Source organism: Monodelphis domestica, chromosome 1 (genome assembly GCF_027887165.1).
Source record: "Monodelphis domestica isolate mMonDom1 chromosome 1, mMonDom1.pri, whole genome shotgun sequence".
Lineage (NCBI taxonomy): Eukaryota > Metazoa > Chordata > Mammalia > Didelphimorphia > Didelphidae > Monodelphis > Monodelphis domestica.
Window position 1 is genome coordinate 705,422,881 of NC_077227.1, and position 20,012 is coordinate 705,442,892.

General features: G+C 41.5%; 1 protein-coding gene across 1 annotated transcript; it reads right to left on the reverse strand.

The window, feature by feature from the left end:
* Positions 1-108: 108 nt before the first annotated feature.
* Positions 109-19,375, reverse strand: LOC103103083 (thyrotropin-releasing hormone receptor-like). The gene is made up of 7 exons (XM_056810703.1): positions 19,260-19,375; positions 19,075-19,166; positions 18,232-18,312; positions 17,423-17,624; positions 14,229-14,848; positions 12,205-12,634; positions 109-3,812 (listed from the first exon to the last, which is right to left on the reverse strand). Exons 5-7 carry the CDS (start codon positions 14,603-14,605, stop codon positions 3,384-3,386), a joined length of 1,236 nt encoding a protein of 411 aa, XP_056666681.1. The 5' UTR covers positions 14,606-14,848; positions 17,423-17,624; positions 18,232-18,312; positions 19,075-19,166; positions 19,260-19,375; the 3' UTR covers positions 109-3,383.
* Between the last annotated feature and the right edge of the window lie 637 nt (positions 19,376-20,012).

Sequence of the window (20,012 nt, forward strand, 5' to 3'; positions counted from 1 at the left end):
ATTTGATTTCTCGCTTTGCCTGACTGCCTTTCATCCATTGCCTAAAATTTCTTTAACATTTTGAGAAATCCCTGACAGTCAATGGAAGAAATTACAAGTGACTCATCATTGGTGGTGCCTTTGAATATTTATTGCACTTTACACTATAGAAAACAATACAGAAGCTGGTCCCTGTCTCAGGGAACTGGCATTTTTAGGGCATGGGGTGCAATACATGAGCACTACACACACACACACACACACACACACACACACACACACACACACACACACACACACACGCACACACACACGCACACACACACATGTACACTCATGCACACAGAATCACAGTACCAATACATGCAGGCTCTCTTGGGAGGGTTAGCTGTTATCTCTAGGAGGGAACCTTTTACAAGTTAGGGTATAATGCATGCTTATTTCAGCAGAAAGTGTTGCACAGGTGGTAAGTAGTAGAGCCAAGACTCATAAGCAGGTTCAGACAGAGCCAGAAGGCATTAGAACCCTTCCCTTTTTGAGGAAACTCAGAAATAGAGATTGAGAGTCTTGTCCGAAGTCACCCAGTTAATAATATTTAGCATTTATATAGTGCTTGTGATAATAGAATCTCTGACCTAACTTTCCTATTTGCATTTTATTTAGGACAAAGACATTGCCTAACTAGTCTGTAAAGTTGAGCTCCAGATATGAGCCACTGGTGCAGAATTAACTGGCTAGTTTCTATTGTACCTGATACGAATCTTTCCCTTCTGCCATCTTTTCTTTGAAGAGTAAATCATTACCTGCCCTTATTTACTCTTCAAAATTCCATTATACTTCTCCTTCTGCTGTAACCAAAACCTATCTAATGTAGCTTAAAACTGATGCTCCAGGCTCAATGAAGCCTGTTTTCCCAAGTAATAAGCTGCCTTTTTCTTTATCTCTGGCTGTCAACCATCTAATTGGCAGCAATACCAAATCAACTATCCCCTGATCATTTCCCTTGCATTTTTAAGGCTTGCAAAATACTTTATGCATATTATCTCCTTTTATTAGTACAACTCCAGGAAGTAGGTATTCTTATTCTTTCCATGATATGGATGAAAAAACAGCCTAATAGATGTTAACTGACTTGCCCAAGGTCACACAGTCAAGGTCTGAGGCTAGATTTGAACATAAGTCTTCCTGATTCTAAGACCAGCATGCTATCCTCTTTGCCATCTAGCTGCCACTGATGCCCAACCCAGCGCTCCTTCCATTACACTGCACCACACTGTTTGGTGGTGAAGGAAGAAGTTGAGGAGCTACATGGTCTCTCCAAGCAGATACAGTGTCTAAAATCTGAATTTCTGTCTCCTTTGATTTCTCCTTCCCATTGAGCTATTGAACAACAGATCATCTCTCTGGAAGGCACACGTATACTGAATCTCATGAAATGGTCAATTCCTATTTGAATTAGCACAATTTGAAGTTATGATTATGTCAAATGTGGTAATTGGTTCCAGCTGAATGGAAAGATGGAGTGTTAATTTAAAAAAGAACTAAAGTACTTCAGGGGAATTCATTATTTGCCCTAATCAGAACTAATTAAATAGCAACTCTTCATGGAAAAATTGAAGTACAAAAATGTCCCTCATTTGACCAAACAATGTGTGATCAAAGGCAAAGTCTCAGGGAGTGTTGGGCACCCCCTTAGGACCATTAGACATTGGCCTACGGTCCTGGGTTAAGGACAGGGAAAGCTAGGTAAGGGCAGTGAATAGAACACAAGGCCCAGAGTCAACAAGACTGACCTTTGCAATCCAGCCTCAGATACTTACTAGCTATATGACCCTGGGCAGGTCACTTAACCCTGTGTTAGCCTCAGTTTCCTCATCTGCAAATTTAGCTGAAGAAGGAAATGGCAAACCACTCCAGGATATTTGCCAGGAAAGAACAACTGAACAAATGGGGAGGGGCAAAAGCAGTCTAGTTGTATGCTTTTTCCAGGGAGCTATATTTTGAATTCCAGGAATCTTTGCCTGGAGGCCAGGGCTTGGAGGAAACAGCTTTCCTAGAACAACAGAATCTTAGAGTTGAAGAAAGTTCTCTCCCAGGAGAATTTTAATTCTTTGAGGGCCAGGACTAATTTACTTTTGTCTTTGTTTTCCAGCTTTTGATAACTTTTTAAGTAGTAAGTCCCTAATATAAATGTTTATTAAATTGTGTTCAATTAAATTCAATTAGATGAAAATTTGGGAGTCAGTTAATCCAACCTTCTGTGATTGTTGACCCATCCTGCCCAAGAAAGTATAGATTCCTCTCTTGCTTTCAGTAACCCAACCCTTCCCAGCCCAAAGCTTACTAGACTGCTTGATCAAACTGGGAATCAGCTCTTCTAGCTGCTGCCCTGGTCTTCCATGAGCTCACTGGGTACTTGCCAATGGAGGATGCATCTCGGGCAATGATTTTACTCCCCTTCAAGCCTCAGGCTTTCTGGTCCTACAGGCAGACATCCTTTCCCTAGGTCCCTCCAGCAGCCTATTTCTACAGCCTTCACAATGGGTTCTTTCAGATGTCAAGTTCTGAATGCAAAAGGAAAAGGAGTAGCTAGATGGTGCAGTGAACAGAACACTGGACCTGAAGACCCAGGGCAAGTAACTTAACCCCAGTTGCCTAGCCCTTACTGATCTTTTGCCTTGGAACCAGTACTTAGTATTGAATCCAAGATGAAAGGCAAAGGTTTAAAATAAATAAATAAAACGAAAATATCCCTTAGCTAGAGTCCTACATTGATCTGAATATAGGCCTTATTATTTTTCCAAGCCTAGTTGGCAGAAAATCTAAGCATTGCCTTCAAATGGTGCTATTTTTCAGTGTAGTCTTACCCTTTTCCCCCTTTAAAGAGACTTCATTTTAGGATTATGTATATTAGGTCTAAAACCCTATCTTTTTGTGCCCTAATATGGTCAATTTCCATTTTTCCGGCTATTTACCAGCTAGCTAATGCCTCTCCTTCCTTTGGGTCCTTGGGAAGAAGATTCATTGGGTCAACCTCACATTAGCCATCAGGAATCTGTGTAGTTGGAGAAGTAGAAAAAAGACAAAGATTTGGTTTACAATTAGACTGCCTACACTTACTACCAGTTCCTTCTCCATATGGACTATCTTCTATCTCCATATTCTTCACCCTACTGCTATGATTTCCAGAGCAATGTCTAGAGTTGCCCACCAGACTTTCCAATCTGTTGGTAGGAAAAGCCTTTCTCAGTGTTAAGGTAATATCTCCTCACCATTCTGGCACCTTCCTCTCTCATCCACTTCAAGGGTCTTAGAGGCTAAGGGGTTATAGATCAGCAGAACTTAATCATGCATGGGCTATAAGAGAAAAAGGAGAAAGCAAGGAAGGATATAACAGGAAGGTGCTAGACCACACTGAAATATGGTTTTTCTTGACTAACTGATTGACCAGCTGGCTGGGAACCCTCAACCACCTGCTCCTGTGCCAAATGTGGTTGAGTTTGCCTTTGCTTCTTGCCCAAGGTCTTGGGCTTGGCTTGGAAGGACTCCTGTACCATGCTATAGCTAGTGGTAGTCAGATAGACCATTCTCCTTTGGGGCTCTTCCTCCGGGCATTTGCACAACCTCCTAAAGGCCATCCGGAACTTCTGGGACATGAGATTGTAAACGATGGGGTTGATGGCACTGTTGGCATAGACACAGGTGCGACAAAATAGAAGAAACCATGGGTCGAGATAAGGGTGGTCCATAAAGGAATTCACTAGGACCAGGGTCCGGTAGGGCATCCACAAGACAGCAAAGAGGACTACAACCACAACCAGCATCTTGGTGACCTATTAAGAGAAAAGGGCAGGCAATGATTCATCTGCTGGGAATGCTAGGGCCAACAATACTTGATGGCAATACAATAAAGTAACCAAATGCTTTGGAATATGTCCCCCAAATTAGGGAACCCCAGCTTTCCTGGGGTTAAGAAAAAAATGAATTCTACCAAATTCCTTGTACGACACAAATATGGTACTGATTCCAAAGCCAGGCAGATCAAAACAGAGAAAGAAAACTACAGACCAGGGGGCAGCTGGGTAGCTCAGTGGATTGAGAGCCAGGCCTAGAGATGGGAGGTCCTAGGTTCAAATCTGGCCTCAGCCACTTCCTAGCCGTGTGACCCTGGGCAAGTCACTTGACCCCCATTGCCTAGCCCTTACCACTCTTCTGCCTTGGAGCCAATACACAGTATTGACTCCAAGACAGAAGGTAAGGGTTTAAAAAAAAAAAGAAAACTACAGACCGGTCTCCTTAATGAACATTAATGCAAAAATCTTAAATAGAATACTAACAAAAAAGACTCCAGCAAGTGATCATGAGGGTTATTCATTATGATCAAGTGGGATTTATACCAGAAATGCAAGGATGGTTCAATATTAGGAAAACCATTCTTAAAAAGCTTTTGTATAAACAAAACCAATGTAACTAAAATCAGAAGGGAAGCAACAAATTGGGAAAAAATCTTCATAAAAACCTCTGACAAAGGTTTAATTACTCAAATTTATAAAGAGCTAAATCAATTGTACAAAAAATCAAGCCATTCTCCAATTGATAAATGGGCAAGGGACATGGATAGGCAGTTTTCAGATAAAGAAATCAAAACTATTAATAAGCACATGAAAAAGTGCTCTAAATCTCTTATAATCAGAGAGATGCAAATCAAAACAACTCTGAGGTATCACCTCACACCTAGCAGATTGGCTAACATGACAGCAGAGGAAAGCAGTGAATGCTGGAGGGGATGTGGCAAAGTAGGGACATTAATGCATTGCTGGTGAAGTTGTGAACTGATCCAACCATTCTGGAGGGCAATTTGGAACTATGCCCAAAGGGTGATAAAAGACTGTCTGCCCTTTGATCCAGCTATAGCACTGCTGGGTTTGTACCCCAAAGAGATAATAAGGAAAAAGACTTATACAAGAATATTCATAGCTGGGCTCTTTGTGGTGGCCAAAAATTGGAAAACGAGGGGATGCCCTTCAATTGGGGAATGTCTGAACAAATTGTGGTATCTGTTGGTGATGGAATACTATTGCACTCAAAGGAATAATAAAGTGGAGGAATTCCATGGAGACTGGAACAACCTCCAGGAAGTGATGCAGAGCGAGAGGAGCAGAACCAGGAGAACATTGTACACAGAGACAAACACACTGTGGTATAATCAAACGTAATGGACTTCTCCATTAGTAGTGGTGTAATGTCCCTGAACAATCTGCAGGGATCTAGGAGAAAAAACACTATCCACAAGCAGAGGACAAACTGTGGGAGTAGAAACACCGAGGAAAAGCAACTGCTTGACTATAGCAGTTGAGGGGACATGACAGAGGAGAGACTCTAAACAAACACTCTAATGAAAATACTAACAACATGGCAATGGGTTCGAATCAAGAACACAAGTGATACCCAGTGGAATCACGCGTCGGCTATGGGGGGGGGGAGGAAAAGAAAATGATCTTTGTCTCTAATGAATAATGCTTGGAAATGATCAAATAAAATATTATTTTAAAAAAAAAAAAGAAGTCCTGAGGAAAAGCATTCACATAATTGATCATATTAACAAGCAAAACAAAAAAATCATATAATTATCTCAATAGATGCAGAAAAGCCTTTGACAAAAAAATGTAATAGTGCTACATCCTACTTAGAATTTTTAAAAAATACTCATGCCTTCCTTCTTAGAATCAATACTACATATTGGTGCTAAAACAGAAGAGGACTAAGGGCTAGGCAATGGAGATTGGCCAGGGTCACACAGCTAGGAAATGTCTGAGTTCATATTTGAACTCAGAATTTCCTGTCTCCCAGGCCTGGCTCTATCCACTGAGCAACCTAGCTTCCTCCCCTCTCATTTAGTGTGATCAGTAATAATAAATTATTAATAATTAATTACTATAATAATAAACAATAATAAAATAACCATTTTTATCACACTTAATGGTTTCAGAAATCTTCATCAGAACTTTAGACCCCATGACTTGGGACCTTTGGCCTTTGTATGAAACTTTCAGCTTTATGTTGCTTTATGCAGGCCTCCAGGCCATATTTTGGCAGTGTCCAGACCATGTTGCTTCTCCTTCAGAGAATGTTCCCATGAAGACTTTGGACTCTGCCACTGGGACACCACAAGGAACCAAATCTCAAGGCTATTCCTCTGATATCTTCAGTTCATGCTTTCCTGTGACCATTTCCAGCTTACACACACACACACACACACACACACACACACACACACATCATTATTATTATTATCTTCTCCCCAAAAGGGGTCAAGGAGAGTCAAATACAATTGAGAAATCACTAAAAATAGCATGTAAGCTCCTTGAGGGCAGGTACCATCTTGTTTGCTTGTATTTCTGTTTAGTACAATGACTGGTACTTAATGCCAGTAAAATGCTTTATATCTTACCGAATCTTCACAAAAATCCTATGGAATTGTGTTTAGAGAACTTTTAGCTCAACTTTATTACCACTCTTCACTTAATATTTAAGAGAATCATTTACTTAAAGAAGACACTAGGAAGAGACAGCTAGGTGACTCAGTGGATAAAGAGTGAGATCTAGAAACAGGAGGTCCTGGGTTCAAATTTGACTGTAGACACTTCCTTGGTGTGTGACCTTAAACAAGTCACTTAACCCCATTTGCCTAGCCCTTATCACTCTTCTGTCTTGTAATTGATATTTAGTTTCAATACTAAAATAAAAAATAAGGGTTTCTTTTTTTTAAAAAAATAGGGTAGGGGAAGGCAGTTGGGATGAGGAAGAGGTACCTGGAAAGGTCCTCATCAGAAGACGGAATTTGAGCTGTGTTGAATTATTTGCAAGGGTCTGCAAAATCAACCTAAGCTATCAAACTGTAGTCCTGGTGCGAACCAGTTTGCAAATTCCAACTTGAGATATCGACCAGCCCTGTGTTTACTGAGGTTTCCTGCTTTATCGGACACCGATGTACCCTTTCTGATATCTATTCTTTGATTTATAAATCACTTCCTTACCTTTCTGCCTTCTGTAAAATTCCATTGTACCAGTCCTGCCTGTGTAACCAAAATTTATATCATGTAGTTTCAAGCTGCTGCTCACGGCTCACTGATTTTTGTATACAGTGAGACGATGCTCTGAGTACAATAAGCCAGTGTTTGTAATATCTCTGCATTGTTGATAACATAACTGATAGCTGTACTTATCAATAGATCCTTGTATAATTTTTGCCTCAATATATGTAATGCCATTTTTTATCATCTTTGGCTTTTTTTAAACCCTTATCTTTTGTCTTAGTATCAGTTCTAAGATGGAAGAGGAGAAAGGCTAGGCAATTGGGGTTAAGTGATCTTGCCTAGGGTCTAAAAAGTGTCTAAGACCAGATTTATGATCTTCATCTCTCTTTTTGAGCCTTACCTTCTGTCTTAGAATCAGTATTAAATATTGGTTCCAAAGCAGAACAATAAGGCAATGAGGATTAAGTGACTTGGCAAGAGTCACACATCTAGGAAGGGTCTGAGGCCAGATTTGTCATTTCCGTCTTAAAGAAAAGGAAATTAAGCCTCAGAAAGGTGCCACTGTCATACAGCTAATAAGGGTCAAAGCTGGCCCTCGAACTCAGCTCATCTGGCTCCAAAATTCAAACAGCTTTCTTCTATGGGTTACCACCTCTCTTCTCCCCACTGCCACATCCCCCACAACTTGGGAGATTTGGAGATAAAGCCTAGACATAGGGCAGAGAAGCTGCCAGAGAATCAATAGTCAGCCAACAGTCAACAAATATTTATTACAAGCCAGACACTGCTAAAGGTGGTGATGCAGAGACGGGGGGAAGCAATCTCTGTTCAGAAGGAGCTCATACTCTAATGGAGGAGATAATATGCAAACAAGATGAATACAGTGCCAATGAGGGGAAATCTCATAAAGATAGCACTATGGACAAGGAAGGGGGACCTGAAAGGGCCTCTTGTAGAAGGTGGGATCTGAACTGTGCCTTGAAATAAGACAGAAAAGTCATGAGCAGGAAGTGGGTATGAGGATAGCATTCCAGGTATGAGAAGGGAAAGGGCAGCCATTGAAAAGGCATGAAGTTAAGGGCAGATAGATAGTAGATAGTGAGCCAGACCTGGTACCAGGAGGTTCTGGGTTCAAATCTGGCCTCAAATACTTCTTAGCTATGTGACCCTGGACAAGTCATTTAATCCCAATTGCCTAGCCCTTGCCACTCCTCTACCTAGGAACTAATATTTAGTATTGACTCCAAGACAGAAGGTAAGGGTTTTAAAAACAGAAAAGAAAAGGCATGGAATTGGAGGTGGAGTATCTTGTGCTAAGGAAATAGCAAGAAGGTCATTATTGTAGTAGATTGGGTTGAGATTTTAAACCATATAATTCCGGAAAGGTAGGCAGGGGTTAGGTTATGAGGATATTAAAAGCCAAGCAGAGGATTTTATATTTGATCCCCTGGGATGTGAAAATGTACTTAACCATTTCTTAGATGAGGAATATCCTGTTTACAAATCAAAAGGGGGTGGATTAGTGTTTCTATAAGGGTCCAGTTTACAATCCAGGTAGGATACTAATTTCTAAAGGGCATTTAATGGGACTGCTCTTCCTTCTGCTGGGTGTGCCCTGTCCCCTAACCAGGGAACTGTCCCATTTACCTATGCAGCCCCTCACCTTAAGAGGGAACTGTCCAGACACAAGAGGTATTGAGAGAAAAGAAAATAGATGGTAAAATGTCAGAAAATGATTATAAAAATTATATGAATATGTAATCTGTAAAATAATTCTAAAATGTTTTAAAATAGGGAATTTTTAGGCATACCTGTGCATCCCTCTTTATGAGAATATTGTCACATATGTTTGTTACAAGAGGAGTGAGAGATCATGTGAGTTCTCTTGGCTTCTTTTGTAGCTAAATTCAATAATTGTAATGTGTAAAATATTTAAGCTCTCACTCTGACATAATTTTGTCTTTAAGAGGCCTGGCTAGAATCCTAACTGGGGTTCGATTTTTTTTTTTTTGGCCTGAGATGTGAACTTTAAGCATAATAAAACGTAGGTTCTTCTTAACTGTATAATTTCTGACTTTTCGAAGAGTTATTTCAGCAGCAGTTACCTACCACCTGAATTCACAGAGGAGATATTTCCTCCTATAATACTAATCTAATAGTACAATTGGATCATTTTACAGATAAGGGAACTGATTTTCATCAGCTGCCTCTCATGCCTGGAATGATCTTCCTTCTTTTCTCTGCTTCCCGGCTTCTGAGGCTTTTTTCAAGTCATCCCAGCTAAAATCCTACCTTCTCAGAGAAGCCTTTCCTAATTCTCCTTCATTCCAGTGTTTTCCTCTATTGATTAGCTGCCGTTTATCCTGTCTATCGCATGTTCTTATATGACTGTTTACATACGGTCTCTCCCATTCGAGTGTAAGCTCCTTGAAAGCAGGGACTATGCTTTGTCTTCCTTTGTGTCTCTAGCACTTAGCACTAACAAGTATTGATCAATCAGCTGACTGAGGTAAAGCAAGTTCCACAGCCTCATGTGGTTGGCCAAAGGTAAGGAGTAGCCTTGGTATACCCTAACTCTAGGTCTTCTACCTCTCTGTCACACCAGCCTAGCTGGGTAGCTGATCACACAAAAACAGCAAAGCCTGAGCAGAGGCTGCTAGGAAGGGAAAAGGAGAGTTTTTAAAATCTTATCCTTAATTGCATTAAGAGATCATCTTCATCATTTAGGCAGAGCCATTATATGCCTAGATCCCTTTCCAGTCACTGGGCTTCTTCTGGCTGTTAATAACACCCCCTCATCTTACAGAGAGGGAAAACTCAGGCATTCACTGAGAGGCAACATGATTATGGTGGGAGTAAGATACAATTACAAATAAATGGAAAAACATTTATTAAGCACTTCCTAGTTATTCAAGAATCTGAGAATTCTGGGAAACTTCTTGAGGACTCGGATGAGTCAGGAGTGGATAGGTAAGGGTGGAGAAGAGAACCTAAATACGGATGAACTTCGTGACACAAAATGTACATGAAAGAATCTAATAAGGGCATCGCTTGTTTCCCCAAAGCTCCAGGTCTAGTCCATAGCTGGATTAGTTTAGAGGCTGGTTTAAAGTCTCCTGGAGGAGAGCAGTCGAGTCTGAATCTGTCTCAGTATGGAAGAACCTGGCAAATATTCCCCCATCTCCCAATTGACCAGTTCTGGGACCTAAAACTGGTTTACTGTGTTCTCTGTGTTTTTTTTCTCTCTGTCTCTGCCTATCACTTGTATATTTGTCTCTTTCTATGTATGTTTCTTTATCTATCTCTCTATCTCTCTATCTATCTCTCTATCTATCTATCTATCTCTCTATCTATCTCTCTATCTATCTCTCTATCTATCTCAACTTCTTTCTCTCTCCTTGTCTCTCTGTCTCTTTCTCTGTTTTCCTGTCTCTCTTTGTGTCTCTTCTCTCTCCCTCTCCCTCTCTCTCATTCTCTCTCTCTCTCTCTCCAGTGTCCTCTTTGTCATGAAGAATATAGGTATTTTTTACATATTATTGAGAAAGTAAAATATCTTTGAAAAAAGAATTTAATTAGCATGAAACAAGTCGCATAACTAACTGGAATTTGCAGAATTGTTAGGGATAGAAGAATTTCTAGTTTGGCTCTGTTACCTCTACTTAAGATGAGGGTGTTAAGTAGCTAGCTATAGCTCCTTTGTTAATGGATAATCTGCAAATTCCAGCTTATTCTTATTCCTAATGTTTACTGGCTAGTTTATCATTTTACCTGAGATACATCATCTCCTTCTGCTCCCTGATTGTTGATATAAATTTTTACCTTCAACATCAGCCCTCTGTAAAATTCCATTATACTGTTTTGCTGATGTAACTAAAACCTATAGAAAGTTGCTGAAAATAGCTGCTGGGGGCCTACTGACTTTAACATACTCTAGGTCAATGCTTACCATATTAGCTAATTATTAAAATGTCTCTGCATTGTTGATAAGCATGATGGCAGCAATACCTATCAACAAATCTCTGATCAATTAAAAAAAAACCCTTAACTTCTGTCTTGGAGTCAATACTGTGTATTGGTTCCAAGGCAGAAGAGTGGTAAGGGCTAGGCAATGGGGGTAAAGTGACTTGCCCAGGGTCACACAACTGGGAAGTGGCTGAGGCCAGATTTGAATCTGGGACTTCCTATTTCCAGGCCTGGTTCTCTATCCACTAAGCCGCCTAACTGCCCCACTGATAATTTTAATGTTATCTATCTGGGGAGGAGGGGAAGGGGGCTTGTGCCCAGAGTGTCTCCCCTGAGCTTTCTTGGGAGAACAAACCCTATTTTCCCTTGTATTGAAAGTGCAGCAAAAATATGAACATTAAATTGGACCAATTTGATATTGTGGCAATTACTAGTGGGAAAATTGTATATCCTTTTCTCCCCCTCTGCTCAGCTTTGTTCTGTTAGTATTCTTTTCCTGGGAATCCTATGAGAGTTATTGTAGATGTGAGACCCAGGCTTTCATTCTCTCTCTTTCTGTCTACTAAATTCCTCTTTCTCTGCTTGCAGGCCTCCCTCTGCCTTTTCAGTCTCCTTTTCAAAGTGCTTTTATTTTTTCTGTTCACTTTGGTTATTGTCTGTCTTTGAATGTCTTTCTGTGGCTGTCTCTTTTTCTCTGTACATTCCTCAATTGCTATCTCCTCCTTTTTTCCTGTCTCACTGATTTCATGAGATCCTTGAGGGCAGGAAAGTATTTTTGCCTTTCTTTGTCCACTCACTATCCAGGACAAAGCTTCATACAAAGTACCTTACCTTGTGTTTTACAATCCATATTGTATTGGTTCCAAGGCAGAAGAATGATATAGATTAAGCAATGGGGGTTAAGTGACTTATCCAAGGTCACCTAGCTAGGAAGTATCTAAGGCCAGATTAGAACCCAGGACCTCCTGTCTCCAGGTCTGGCTCTATATCCCCTAAGCCACCTAGCTTCCTCCCCATAGTAAGTTCTTAAATGCTTGACTGATTGTCTCTCCATGGGTGCCACCTATTTTTGCCTTTCTCTAACTGTATGCCCTCTTTCTGCTCATTCTTCCCTCTCTCTTTTTCTGCATACCTTTCTCCCTCTCCTCTTTCACTCCACCTACCCCTGGCTTTCCTTTCTTTCCCTGTTCCCTCCAGTCCAAACAAGAAGGGAGACCCATCTTACCTGCTTCCTGGAAGACAGAGCCCCTTTGGTTCGAGAGCGACTGGCAGCCTTGCCCTGCTCTGCCTTGGTGCCTTGTCCCCTTTCTGTGGCACTCCCCTCCGGGCAGCCCTCTGTGCCTGCACAGCTGGGTAGGTGGGAGAGGGAGCTTAGGAAGAGTATCCTCCCAATTAGCCCATAGAGGACAGTGGCCACCACCAAAGGGGTGACAAAGAAAATGGCAAAGTCCAGCAGGTAGATGGGCAAATAGAGGTTCCGGGAAACCTTGTAACCACACTCCAGACTTTTGCTCTTGGTGATGTTGATGTCAACCAGGAAGAACCATAGCATGCAGTAGACCGCCGTGACCACCCAGACCCCCGAGATGATGCGCTTGGCCCGGGATATTGTGCACACTGTCTGGGCCCTTATAGGATGGCAGATAGCTATGTACCTGGAGAACAGAGAGAACAGAACATAGACCAACCAGACAATGAGCATGTTGAGTTGGGAACCATGTCTTCAAAGGTATACTGGGAAAAGTTTACCAACCAACTCTTCTGAAGAAATACTTGCCCAACCCACTTTTAAGTTAATCTACATTATTAAATTTTTCTCCATGACTTTCTTAATTCTAGACAATCAACAAACTATAACAAGTGTTGAAAATGCCAGCCTTTCAGGAGCCCTTTGAATGGTTCTCACTCATCCCTGCTTATCTTGAACATTTCTCCATTTCTTCCAGCATGGTGCAGGAGATGCAGAAAACACTTAGTCTTATTGGGTAGCCAAGTGGCACAGTAGCTAGAGCCCTGGACCTGTACTCAGGAAGACCTGACCCCAGACACTTATTAGCTGTGTGACCCTGGACAAGTCACTTAATCCTCTCTGCTTCAGTTTCCTCATCTGGAAAAAGAACTGAAGTAGGGGGCAGCTAGGTAGCATAGTGGATAGAGTGCTGGGTCTGGAGTCAGAATGACCTGACTGTCCTCAGATACTTCCTAGTTGTGTGATCCCAGGCAAGTCATTTAACCCTATTGCCTAGTCTTTATTGCACTTCTTCCTCAGAATTGATATTTGGTATCAATTCTAAGACAAAGTAATAGTTTGTAAAAATAAAAATAAAAGAAGCTGTAATGAGATACAGGGGAAAGGATGTTGAACTTGGAGACAGAAGGTCTAGTTTCGAATTCCTACTTGGAAACTTTTTAGCTGTGTGTCCCTGAGAAAATCTCTTGATCTCTCTGAACCTTGATTTCCTCATCTGAAAAAGAGCCATTATGTGGACATGACCTGTCTCACAGTGTAGTGATTACAAAAGTATTTTGTAAACCTTGAGAACTATATAAATGTGGTCTACTGTTATTTTAACCTGGTTCAGTTCCTTCATTCTATAGAGCAAGGGTTCTTAATCTGAGCTACTTTATAAAAATATTTGACTGCCTATTTCAATATAATTGATTTCCTTTATAAACCTATAGATTTCTATTTATTCATTTAAAGACATTGTTCTGGAAAAAATGGTTCTGAGACTTTACCAGACTGCCAAAGGGGATCATAACATACAAAAATGTGGAGAACCCTACAAGAAAGGCCCCAGGTGGTGGAAGCATAGGGGTGGGGAGGAAGGTGATTTGTTCAAGGACAAATACAACTCCACTGGTTGCCTGACTCATCTGGGGGTCAAACAACTGCTAAGTATCAGAGTGGAGAGCATAATGTTGTCTCATTGGTCTTCATAAACCTGAGAGAAAGGAGCTATTGTTATCCTCAGTTTAAAGATAAGGGAATGTGGTCTCCATTAGAATGTGAAGAGGCAGGGTCCTCATTTTTGCCCTTCTTTGCATCTTCAACGATTAGGTCTCCTGTCTCCTAATCCTGAGATCTTTTTAGTCTAAAATGTGGTCTGTCCTGCAAGGATCATAATTCCCTTCTAGGCTTTGCTAGAATTTCCCAGAGCAATGGCTTCTGATAAGACAGAGCTTCATAGATCACACAGAAGCCTTGTGATTCAACCAGGGCAATGTGGATAAAAGAAACATTCCTACCTCTCCACAGTGAATGCCATGATGGAACAAGAAGAGACATTGATCCCAAGGTACTGAAAATAGGTGATACAAAGGCAGCCAGCATGCCCATAGATCCACTGCCCAGCCAGGCTATCGGAGACATTGGGCAGTCCAGCTGCCAGGAGTACCATGAGGTCAGCCAAGGCCAGGCTGACCAGGTAGCAGTTGGTGGGTGTCCTCATATCCCGAGTGGTCAACACAACTAGTACGACCATCATATTGCCAATGATGCCCACTCCACAGATCAGGAGTACCAGAAAGACAGACACAGTCTTGTACTCAATCAGGCCCAGGACAGTATTGCTGCCCATCAGGGATGTGTTGGTTGGGCTGTCGACTTTGCTGTGGTTCTCCATGATGATGATGAAGAGAGGAAAATATGTTGTGTGTGTGTGCTTGTGTGTGTGTGTGTATGTGTGTGTGTGTGTGTGTGTGTGTGTGTGTGTGTGTGAGAGAGAGAGAGAGAGAGAGAGAGAGAGAGAGAGAGAGAGAGAGAGAGACTACTATTGATGGTTAAATTTCATTTCCTAGAGAACCTGGAGGGCTTTGGACCATATAAAGCACCACGTCCTCAAGAAGGAAATCCGTTCCTTTAGCTTCTGCAAAAGCAACACAAAGACAGAGTTATTTCTATTTCTTCTTCATTAGATATAGTAAGCCCTTAATAAATCCCTCTTGACCAAATGATCAACTGATTGGCTGGGGATGCAAAGGCAAAAATGAAACAGATTCTGCCCAGAAGGAGCTTACATTCTATCAAGGAAAATATTAAGTACTTATATAGGCATAAATAGAATAGAAAATATCTTGTTGTGGCCTTTTCTAATAAAATCAAAGGGATGCTCCTCTTAGAAATTGTTTGATTCCAAGATTACATCATGGATTTTAGAGCTAGAAGGGGGCTCAGTAAATCACCTTGTCCAGATGTCTGCTTTGAGGATGCAATAAGTCATCCTCACTTTGCAGAAGAGGTATGGGGGGGGGGGTTCAGAAAATCCATTTTACTTGATCCAGATGGATTCTAGAATCCAAGATATAGCATTTACATGGAAACATGTTGTATTGTGTGATCTGGTCTTACACAAACTTATTCAATGTCTTACATAGTGGGGGAGCAGGAGTTGTCTTTTAATTTTTTTTATTTTAATAACAAATTTCCACATAAGTTTTCCCAAGTTATATGATCCATATTGTCTTCCTCTCTTCTTCCCTCCCCCTCTCCCAGAGCTGACAAACAATTCAATCTCAGTTATACATTTATTATCACATAAAACCTATTTCCATATTATTCATTTTTGTAAGTGACTAATCTTATAAAACCAAAACCCCAAGACATAAACCCAAATAAACAAGTGAAAAATCACATGTTTTCACCTGCATTTCTACTCCAATAATTCTTTCTCTGGATGTGGACAGCATTCTTTTTCATAAGTCCCTCAGAATTGTCCTGGATCATTGCATTGCTTTTAGTAGCAAAGTCATAATACACAGTGGCTGCAATATTACAGAACAATCAAATGTGATAGACTTTGCTACTAAACACAATACAATGATTCACATAGCCTATTATATCCCCCCATAGAATGTAAGTTTCTTGATGGCAAGGATTGTACTTTTGCCTTTCTATGTCTCCCTAGTCTTGGAACAGGGTAAAAACTTGACAGATAAACTGGCTTAAATATGATGCTGAGCCAGAGTTAAAGAAGTGTGATAAGTAACTGGAGAGATAGATACTTTGGAGTATTCAGGGGAGGCTTTAGGGAGGAGGGAACATCTGAGGTGATTCTTGAAGGAAGGGAGGGACTTCAACAAAGGAGATATAGGCAATTCTGTGGCTCTGTGGTTATGAGCATTCAACTTGGAGTCAGTAAGATATGAGTTCAAATTCAGCCTCAGACACTTCCTTGTTGTGCGACCCTGAGCAAGTCGAGAGAGAGAGAGAGAGAGAGAGAGAGAGAGAAAGAGAGAGAGAGAGAGAGAGAGAGAGAGAGAGAGAGAGAGGCAGAGAGAAAGAGAGAGAGAGAGAGACAGAGAGACAGAGAGAGAGAGAGAGAGAGATCAGGTCAGAAAGTAAAGCTTCATGGGAGAGGACTTTAAATATTAAAATTAAAAGGTTATATATTTCTTCAGTAGGCAAATGGGAAGTCGCTGCAGGTTTTAGGGTAGAGGAGTGACATTTGTCCCCTGTTATTGCATCAATCTCTCCTTATTATACATACTACTCTCAGTAACCTTGTAGATCTACTTAGTAGTTGCTAAGTCAATATTAACCTGCAAGAACTTGGAAATAACTTTGGGTGCTCTGAGCCCTGACTCTACTTCATCTTAGAACTTCCTTATTTAGGCTCTCAGTTACATATCACCCTCATCTTCCCTTTTCAAATAAAAGATTAGGTATTGAAAGCTAAGGTCTCTGAGTTTACATCATAATTTTATATACTGTCTCAATATCTCAGGAATTCCCCCTCAAGATTCTTAGACTATAAGTAGGTGGCTCAATGGATAGAGCACCAGGCCTGGAGTCAAGAGAACTTGAGTTCAAATCTTATCTCATACTTCCCTAGATGTATGACCCTGGGCAGGTCATTTCACTTTGGTTGCTTAGCCCTTATTGTTCTTTTGTCTTTTAACTGATACCTAGTATTGATTTTAAGATAAGAAGTAAAGTTTTAAGAAAAAAAAGATTCTTAGAAAATGACAAATCTTTCCAGAGAATAGGCTTTGATGGGAGAGAGGGAAAGAGGGAGAGAAAATAGTAGTTCCATTTCCACTACATAAAAATGTTTCTTTTGGCGGGTTCTTATCCTTCTCTGAAGCTCAGTTTCCTACTCTTTGAAGTGAGTATTGGACGGGTAGATTTCTGTGATCCCCTCCAGCTCTAGATTTTACAACCTTATGATAGAGACAGGGGTATGTGGGGTTAGAATGCTCTGAGTCAGTCAGCCAACAAGCATTTATTAAGCATTTACCCTGTTCCAAGGTCTGTACAAAACACTGAGGATTCAAAGAAAAAAAAATATAGTCCCTTCCAGCAAGGAGTCTACATTTAAAGTGGGGATACAGCATGTTATCAACTATGCACAAACAAGTTAACATGGAGGGGAAATTGGAAAAAATCTCTGCGGAGGGGAAGGGAGTAAGGATATGAGGACCAACCAGATCATCTTAAGCACCTTGCTTCAGGAACTGCTGGATGATTGGTTGGTTAAAAGGTTCCTTGGCAAGAAGCAACTGGAGTCTATTGAGCAGAAAGACTGGACTCCCCTGGCTCTTAGATCTCTGAGTGCCTCCCAACTACCAACTCTTAGAGAGTCTTTGAACCTTGCATTTGGGGGTCAGATGTGTTAACAGCTCTGAGTAGTCTGGAGAAATGTTCTAGGGAAATAGGAGATGGGCATTAGTACCCTAAGTATACCAATGACATCCATAAAGACAAAAAGAGAAAATCCTCATGATATATCTTCTCTCTGCGGGCAAAGATCCCAATTTGGAACTAAACAGTAGCCCTACTTGGGGTATTTTATTTCTACTTCTCCCTTTATATTGGGGCTGAAATGGTTCAATTCTCTAGATTTGAGGTCAACAGATTTAAACCATTTCTCACAACAAAGCTTCTTTGAGGGACTTGGTGAAATTGGATGATAATAAAACCCAGTTAAGGCACAGAATCTTCTACCATCATTCCCCAAATAATAATAGTTCCCATAAAATAAGAGCAGTATCTCTCCTAATTAGGTCTGAGTCTTAGAGCTTATTTCTATCAAGAAGGGGAGAGAAAGGCCCATAGACTTACACCCCCACGGATGGACAGAAAACTCGTGGAGATTCAGATAGATAAACATGAACGTGGGCAGACAAAGGTGTATAAATCTGATTCTGAGAAACAGAAATGACACCTGTGCAGATGCAGGCAATCAGATAATGGGTACACACACATCCATGCACAGACAGACCAAAGACACACAAACAGCTGTCTACCTACCTGCATTGGTCCAACCAAGCAAATGAAAGAAGAATAACCCAAACAAACACTCAAGTGGAACATTACAATGGTCACTTTGCCCTGAAAAACACACACACAAAACACGATCTCAACCCAGCGATTGGGAAGCTGATCTGCAATGAGTCACCCTTAATATCCCCCCAGCAGTGGGCTAAGCTGCAGTTCCCTCTCCCCAGCCCAAGCCTCAGAGTGAAGGAAACTCAGCCTGCCTGGCAACAGCATACAACTGCTGGGGACTCTAGAGATGCCAGGAACAAGGGGGTGGGAAGTTCTTGGTACCTCTGGGGGGGGGGGGGGGAAGCAGCTGCTTCTCCTGGCTGCTGCCCACCCTCGCACTCGTCATTTTCCCTCCTCTGGCTAAACATTTTGTTTTGTTTGAAAAGATGGCACTTGATACCTGCAACACATTCCCAAAGTCAAAGGCTTCATCCAAGGGAAACTCGAATATTTCAATAGGATTTATTTTCCCTTTAGGCAGTTTGAGAGAATCAACCCAAAGCAGCCCCTTTTCCCAGCTGAGTCCAGGGTTTGGAATACCAGAATGTAAACACTTGTTTAACATCTGCCTGAACATGGAGGCTCGCCCAATCACGATCTGTATCGTATCTCCTGATACTAAGCAGCTTTGAAGGGCTGAAAAGAATTAGCCTTCTCTCTCCTGTGGAAAATGGGCTGATTCCCCCAATGGCCACTGTGACCTCTCCACCCTCATTCCCATTCCAACCCGCAAATGAACAACTTGGGTGCACCTCTGTCCTGCTCAGGCATCATGCAAGTCCCCAGCACCCAGGGGTCCCAATGAAACTTCCTGGAAGAACTTACCTAGAAATACTCCATTTGGATCCTGTTTCATTCATTTCTGAAGGAGAGCGAGTCAAGGCGATCTGATTTAACTGACTGAAGAGCTTCCCCTACTATAGGTTTAAAAAGAAAGACCAGATAAGTGCAGACGCGCGCGCCCACACACACACACACACACACACACACACACACACACACACACACACCTTCGCTGTGACTTCTGCTTTTCTCCTCCTCAGTGTGTGAGTATGCACACAGCCCCTCACTCTGCCCGCCCCTCACTCTCTCTCTTCTGCAGGACTGTAGCTGCCTGCTGCTGACTGACAGAAAACCAGCTCTTCATCAGCTGATGTCTCTTCTCTCTCAGAGAAACCTATGAGAAAAGAGCCTAGTCCTCCCTACCCCGGGGAAAGCCAACCACCCCCCAACCACCCAAATCTCGGAGAGGAGCTCCATCATCAATTTCCCCCTGGAAGCTACCTCCTGGAGTATTTGCTTGCTCCCATGAGACAGAAGCAACCAGGCTCTGCTCTGCACATTACTCCAGAGAAAGGGCTGGAAGAGTTGCCTCAGCTGTCTTGGAGAGAAGAGCCCCAGGTCAGCATGGCTATTCCACATCCCCAAATTCCACATCTATTAAAGTCTTACTCCAGCACTTACTCTGAGCAAGGCACAGTGCTAGACATTATGAAGGAACTGGACGTGGTCCCTTCCCTCTGGAACTTATTGTTTCATAGGGAAGATAGAGAAGATAAAGTGTTAGATTTAGATAGATAAAGATAAAGAAATAAAGTAAAAGTTGTTACAATGCATAATGATGGTTTGCTGGGAGAAGAGTTCACTTCTAGTTTTTTTGTTTTCTTTCAAAGTGAGAGTTGAATCCAGGAAGGCTTTGTTGAAGAGGTGGTATTTGGATTGGACCTTGAATGATGAGATTTCAACAGATGGAGATAAGGAAG